The sequence below is a fragment of the Montipora capricornis genome, chromosome 7 (genome assembly GCF_036669925.1).
Source record: "Montipora capricornis isolate CH-2021 chromosome 7, ASM3666992v2, whole genome shotgun sequence".
NCBI lineage: Eukaryota > Metazoa > Cnidaria > Anthozoa > Scleractinia > Acroporidae > Montipora > Montipora capricornis.
In genome coordinates, this window is record NC_090889.1 from 17,332,536 (window position 1) to 17,340,035 (window position 7,500).

Below are 7,500 nucleotides of genomic sequence, written 5' to 3' on the forward strand. Positions count from 1 at the left end.
AAGGTAGGAGACGGAAGCCAGCGTCGGGACTCCGATCGACCCAAAACAAGCACGATTTTTTCCGCGAAAATCAAATCCAGTCGCTAAATAAACACGCCAGGTTCGTGGAATAGGAATTTCTCTAAACCATGAATCCACTGAAGCATCTCCAGGTAGCAACGCGGAGCCACCAGACTCCGTAAAACTTTTAAGTTAACCTGCTAAAATGGCGGCCAGAAAGCGTGGTACTCACGAAGTGCCCAATTCAAAATGGCACTGAACTCTGGACGCCTGGTGACGAGTATAATAAGTTTTGGAGGGAGGGGAGTCCCAAACAAAACTCAATGAGCAATTTGGGACTCCCCTCCCTCGAGGGAGACTTATTATACTCGTCACCAGGCGTCCAGAGTTCAGTGCCATTTTGAATTGGGCACTTCGTGAGTACCACGCTTTCTGGCCGCCATTTTAGCAGGTTAACTTAAAAGTTTTACGGAGTCTGGTGGCTCCGCGTTGCTACCTGTAGATGCTTCAGTGGATTCATGGTTTAGAGAAATTCCTATTCCACGAACCTGGCGTGTTTATTTAGCGACTGGATTTGATTTTCGCGGAAAAAATCGTGCTTGTTTTGGGTCGATCGGAGTCCCGACGCTGGCTTCCGTCTCCTACCTTGTCACTATATTATAAAGGAAGGTGAACGGGGACCATTTTCCCCGAAACTTCGTGTACGTATTAAAAACAACAACAGCTCACCACATGATAAGTTTTATCGATTTTTATTGCCATTTTCTAGCAAATTTTCAGACCTAAACTTCGCCTCATATGTTCTCTATATTTTAATACCTACGTGACGCACACAGTGAGCCTGGGTTACCTGTGGTTTGAGAGCCCCTACATAGTAAGTAATTAATAAATAAATTATTGGACTTGTAGTTTATGGCCGAATACCATAATAATTTGATCTCCACAATGATAATCTTATTAAATAACTTAGTCGGAATGTGAGGAAATTCTGTGATTAAAAAAAAAAACAAGAAGAAGAATACAACAACAAGAAGACTACCTGCAATACATTCCCCATAAGTGGTAGCTGTAATGTGTGTCCTGCCTCTGGATAGGGCCACTGATCAATGTCATGACAAACTGAAAAATGCAAAGCATGCATTAAGCAATCATGCTGACCTTTTAAAAACCAAGGGTTTCATTAGGATTTTCCTCAGGAGGTCATCAGCATTTGGCAGCTGGGCATTTTTAATGTTTTTGATGATACAAAAAAAGCAGAAAAGATGAAAGCAGCCAGGCAAAGTTGTGGGAAAAGAGTGTACAAAGCCAGTCAATTTGTCGACTGCACAGCCCTTTAATAACAACTCTGTTTAAGTATTGAATAATAAAAAGTTCACAAGCAAATTGCGCTATGACTTATTTGGATCAACTACGCATTCATTGAAAATGTCTCAGTGCAACTAACTTCCAATAGTTGTTACCCAAAAAGATGAATTTCTAAACCTGTGGCAAACATAGATAAGATACATTTAATTTTGTATCACTTTCAATTGTCTTGATTTCCATTTTCATGCACGCCATAAGTAATATAAGGCTAGTGAAACTAGCAGTTTATCCCTCCCAACAGTGAAAACAGAGCTTCAAAAAGTGAGAGGGATATAAGTCTATTCTTACATCAAAACTGAAGACCATATAAAACCGTGGACAGCTTAGGTAACTTCAATGTGTTATGGATGTAACATTAACACAGTGTGTAATAACAACAATCATTTACAAATAATTAATGTACAATATACCTGAATAATGAAATGTTGCACTTTACATATAAGTAACCCAATTTCCCTTTAACACCATGTAAGAACTTGATTTATTCCTGTACATGTGTGGATACGGATCTGGTTGGGATTGGGTTAAGCCGAATGAGGGACTCTTTGTGACAATGTAAACAGAATCTTGTCATGTGACTTTACAAAATAGACAACACGCTTACCTGCTTCTAAACTGAGTTCTCCATTCTCAAAGAAACTTGGAGCTACAACCTGAATCTGTAACCAAGATTCCAAAGAGAATAACAATCAACAATAATGTGTCTCTAGAGATTGGTTGCAAACGGCCTAAATGTATAACAAATAATTATTATCATAGGTGGTTTCCAACCAATATCCCTAGAGACACAGACAACAATGCTGCAATAATATTGTACAATAATATTGCTGGTGGATGAACAAAAGGAGCTAATGAGCAATCCACCAATAGGAGATGAGATTGAGAAAATTGGCAGCAACATTTGTGTTACCTGCCAAAGCCAATGGCTGAGGGAGATGACACAAACCGAGGCATTGATAATCCTCGCTATCATCCAATAATCCAATCATCCAATCATCCAATAATCCAATAATTATTATTTTATAAAATTTTTTGCAAATTTCTGAGTACTCGTAAAGACAGGAGTGTGCACAAAAATGCGAGAGAGAGAGAGAGAGAGAGAGAGAGAGAGAGAGAGAGAGAGAGAGAGAGAGAGAGAGAGAGAGAGAGAGAGAGAGAGAGAGAGAGAGAGAGAGAGAGACATTAATTGCAGGAAAATTAAGGCCAGACCATACCACACCACTGGGAACTCTGTGCCATGCTTTTTTCAAATAGACTGTGTGGGTTTGTTAACGTCCCACAGAGAGTTGTAAGACGGGGCCTATGGGTCATAGTAGAATTATTATCCAGGGAGACTTGAAAGTCTAAATCACTTGAAGAATGCCACACAAAGGCCACACTTTCTTGTCAGTTGTCTAAAGAGCCCAAGTGTTGGTCCCAAGTGTTGCAAATTGGGATGCTTCATACGAATTGCTCCCTTTTTGGGAAGCGCCATTCAACAAGTACATGTTACTAGTTACACATCAGTTTGTTCCAAGGATCTTTCATTTAACAAACCCTAGCAGGAAATAGGCAGCTGTCTTGTCAGACAGTACATGCTTAAGCAAATGGTATTGCTACTTCCCCCATTTCAGTGCTTTGTTGCACAAACCTGCATAAACTTTGCCTGTCCTGCGCTACATTCTCCCAATACTCAGGCACCCCCAAAAAATTGAAAAGCCCCCAAAGGGGACCCCTCCAGATCTGCTTCCCAAGATTTAAGTTGCCATACAGGACCATTTACGGACTTATTCACCCCTTAGTATTAACACGTCTGAAAACAGTCTCATATACTCACCACTTCCGAAAACAAGTTAACATAGGGAAGCCTTGAAATAAGGACAACAGACTGAAACAAAACAATGTATGCATATCATTACTAATGTTGACCATCACTCTGATTTCAGTGCATATGTTGAACAACAGAATATTGAAGAATAGAATATATGTTTTTTCATCTGTCTCACTACAGAAAAGTAAGCAATAATGTTATAAAACAGGAACCATGCTTCCCAGATATCCAATTTGACCCCATGGTCAAAAGGTGTTGTTGCAAGTACTGTATCATTTACAGTCTGGATACAGTCAGGTAGACTGCCATGCCAAGTGCACGTGGTTACACACATACAAAGAACCTTTTTATCATTTAAATTGTCCCAGCTAGAATTAGATTAATCACCACATCAATTTGCTCTATACGTCAGCAATAAAGTAACCACATTGTTGACGATAAAAAATTTTCCAGAGCTAATTGGGAATCTGAGAAAGACCTGACAAAACAGTTATACTAGACTAAGTTTCTTTGCTATACCTTTTGAAAGTAACCTCTTTGTATGCTTGGATCCTTGACTTGGCGGAAGTAGGCAAAGCCGTAAAAATGAGCTGGATCACTCTGAAAATGTGGAAAACTACTGCATTAACCTTTGCTTAATAATAATAATAACACCAAGGGGTCGTTATAAAAAGCTTCTAAAAGATAAATGATAAAGTCCGAACTGTTTTTCTGACAATAAACTCATCCTTCATCCTTTCTCAGGCTATTACAGTGTGACGTACATGCCTTACCGTGATCACCTAACAAAGTTTTTTAAAACTTATACCCCGATCAGGGTGCGCGAATTTGATTGACAGTCACCCCTCCTTGCAAAGTTCACACGGTTGTAAATTGAACACCTTTGAATGGGTTGTTTGAGTTGATGTACTTACACGTAGTTGTCAAATGTGAAAGTTTGTTGGGTGGCCACGGTAAGGCACGTCGCACTGTAAGTCTCTTCTAAACTTCCAATTCATATTGTAACTAAAAAATACACCATGTAAACCCGAGCCGCACACAATCGCTTCTGCAGGAACGTGCTCATTGCGTGTGTGGCTCAGTTGGTTGAGCACCAGGCTGTCATGTGGGAGGTTGTGAGTTCAACTCCGGCCGGACCAACACTCACAGGGTCTTTAAATAACTGAGGAGAAAGTGCTGCCTTTGTAATTACATTGTACAAATGATTGCAAATGGTTAGACTCTCTAGTCTTCTCGGATAAGGACGATAAACCGTAGGCCCCGTCTCACAACCCTTCAATGTTCATAATCCTGTGGGACGTAAAAGAACCCAAACACTTGTCCCAAAGAGTAGGGCATGTAGTTCCCAGTGTTGTGGTCTGTCTTCTGTGGTGTATCATGGTTGGGAGGGTAAATGCTCGGAGATACTACATGTAGCTACACCAAGCTACTCTAATATCATATGATAATGATATGATATGATATGATATATGAAAGTGAGCTGAATGGATGGTCAGTGGTCATGGTCGTTGTTGGTACAAACAAGATGGCGTTCAAAAGATCTCATGACGTTGGCGCAGGGACTCCGCAAATATCTAATTTTTTTCGTACGGTATAAGACTTAGTATGTAACCCCCGAAACCCATTTGCATTGAGATAATACATTGCTCAAATGATTTGAAAATCTATCTGAAGACTTCAGTTTAACTGACTCTATAAAAATTAATGAGGCAACTTTCAGCAGCTGAATTTCTCACTTTCACCATTGAGAAGTACTTGCTTGTACTATAGTTATCCATTTTTCCAATAATGTTTCTGGCAGAATATAACTTTAATTTGAAAACTGAAGGTCTTGCGTGACTCTTAATTCATTACAGTGTTATCTTAATGCCATCTAATAGGAGCTCAGTTTACCATTTGAAGCCAATTTTTTCAAACATTTTCATGGAGAGCATGCCCCCGGACCCCCCAGGCATGCAAATCCTTTGGCCTCTGCTGCCTATTACTATAGCCAGCTTGCCTACTACTCAAAAATATTTTGACTGGGCCGCCCAGATGTATAGAATTCAAAGAAGCCTTAAAGGGGCTACGTATGTCATGCCATTTCCCAACATGTATTTCAACCATCACCTGAATTTCCAAAAAATTACAATATTCAGCTCTCTCTGAATAAAAAAAAGCCCCAATTTAATGATATTAATATATTAGTGTTCTATTCAAATACCCTTAATTCGTGCTACGGAATGCAGGAAATGCATTCTAAGAGGCTCAAATTTCAAAAATTTCCAGGGGGGGGACGCCCCCAACATCCAACAAGTTTATGCCTTCCGCCATGAAAAGCAGGCCTTCGAAGCATGTTGTGAATGTCCATTCTCCGCCTACTCCTCCGGTTTTGCCACCTACTAAAATTTCTATTGAAAACCCTGCATTATTTCAGTCATAGGTAGCAGTGATGAGTCAGAGCATTGATCGCCTCCTATTAATGTGGTTGGAGTTTCATTCCCTGCATTATCGAACATGCAGACTCAGCGTCATATGTGGGTGAGTTTGTTGGTTCTTTACTTTGCTTTCAGAAGTTTTTCTCTGGGTACACCAGTTTTCCCTTCTCCTCAAAACCAACCCACAATTATATACGAGTTGATTTGATTTGACTGCATTTCCGTACAATGTCCTCAATTATCTAAGTGCCCAGTGCTACATGTAAATACAATTGACACTTGAATAAAGTTCATTATTATTTACAGATTATTCAATAATTATAGCACAGTCATCTCAAAACCCTTCTTATTTGACTTTGTTTAACCGATTTGATTCCTGGGGAGTAAAATCGTCTGGCATTACATGGAGTAAGATACTAAGTATGCCCGGTTTAGGCCGGTTTAGGGGTTAAAGGGTTAATAGAACTTAATTTTTTAGTGAGTGATTAAAATTTTCCTCCTGACAGTAATTTACATGTAACTAACAGGAGGCTACTACAACTGATGCAGACATTAAGAAATTTAAGACACACATTTAAGCAGGCATTGTCAGGATACAAAAAACCTACCCTGTAAGCTAAAGGAATCTCATCTTCGTATCTTCGAACAAGCTGGCTCTTTTGGCAACTGCCAGGGCTGCATCTGATGCGAAAATGAAACTGAGTGTCTCCCATGCATCCTGTGAACAACAAGTGTCAACAATAACAAATAATAAATAAATTTCAAATTTTTATTATATGCATTTATTTTATTTTATTCATCGAGCCCCTTTCACAGGAACACGCAAGCCAGCAAACTGAAACTCAGCTCCTGGCTGAGTGGCTTCGTAGCTTAGCTGTTAGAGTTTTAGCTGTTAGTGTTTTACCCAGCAAATGGTAACCACGAAAATCTAGCATGTTCCAGGTTCTCAGATAGTGGAGACGAGGGAATGAGGACAAGCGAAGAAAACAGACCCTGCTTGATTTTCTTTGCTGATTCTCGTTCCCTCGCCTCCACTATCTGAAAGCCTGGAACAAGCTAATGAAAATCTGTCAAAGAATGATAATCTTGACAACTTTACAATTTACTAATCTCCCTATATAAGCCAAGATATATTTTTTTTAATTTGTCAATCTTCTCTGCTTTATCATACAAATCAGGAGAAAAAGCTGTAGATGTACACAAATTATAGTGAAAGTTCACAATTTTTTCAATCCAGATTCATGGGTATTTTTCATAATATCCACTTATAAAACAATATTGCACCAATGTCAAATATGTCAGATGACCCCAAAATCGCGATGCTCCACTAAGAATGATTACTAAATGAACGACATTTTGCAAATAATTAGCTGTCACACAACCATTGTTATAAAATAATTAATTTGGTCATTTGCAAAGCCTGGGCAACCTTTGCTTTTACATATCTAGACATACCTGAATTGGAGTCAGGAAAAGCCAAATAACAAATACTCGTTTTCTGTAAAAGAAATACATTACAATAATAAATTCATTAGTGTCGCTCGTATTGTTTCCATCTTTTTTCTTTTATTGAGAAATTATCACTGATGACAAAATACCGAGGCAAAATAGATCTAGTTTTCTAGAGATGAGGGCAAGCAAGATAATGCAAGGTTTATCTCCTGTCTTTTGCCGAAGAGATCCGATTCCAATTTGAGCCCAGAATTGCCATCTGGCCATTTTAGAAAGACATTTCAATAATATTTGTACAATATTTACACAATTTTCTTTCTCTCATCGACCTTCAATCATACGGAAAATCTAATCGTCGGGACTTTAATTAGTTCGTTAGTATCCTTTTCGATTTCGAGTGGGTTAGTTGGCTTGTTATGGCACCAAAAAACAAGTGTAAAAATGAAAGACGAAGCT

General features: G+C 39.0%; 1 protein-coding gene across 1 annotated transcript in view; it reads right to left on the bottom strand.

Annotated features, from left to right (window-relative positions):
* LOC138055247 (protein DENND6A-like) overlaps positions 1-7,500 on the bottom strand; it is a 30,112-nt gene that overhangs the window by 22,219 nt on the left and 393 nt on the right. The window contains exons 3-8 of the mRNA XM_068901224.1: positions 7,048-7,090; positions 6,201-6,310; positions 3,695-3,775; positions 3,182-3,232; positions 1,970-2,024; positions 1,040-1,119 (exon numbers count right to left, since the gene is read on the bottom strand). Of these exons, the coding sequence (XP_068757325.1) occupies positions 1,040-1,119; positions 1,970-2,024; positions 3,182-3,232; positions 3,695-3,775; positions 6,201-6,310; positions 7,048-7,090 (420 nt within the window). The remainder of the gene's footprint in view (positions 1-1,039; positions 1,120-1,969; positions 2,025-3,181; positions 3,233-3,694; positions 3,776-6,200; positions 6,311-7,047; positions 7,091-7,500) is intronic.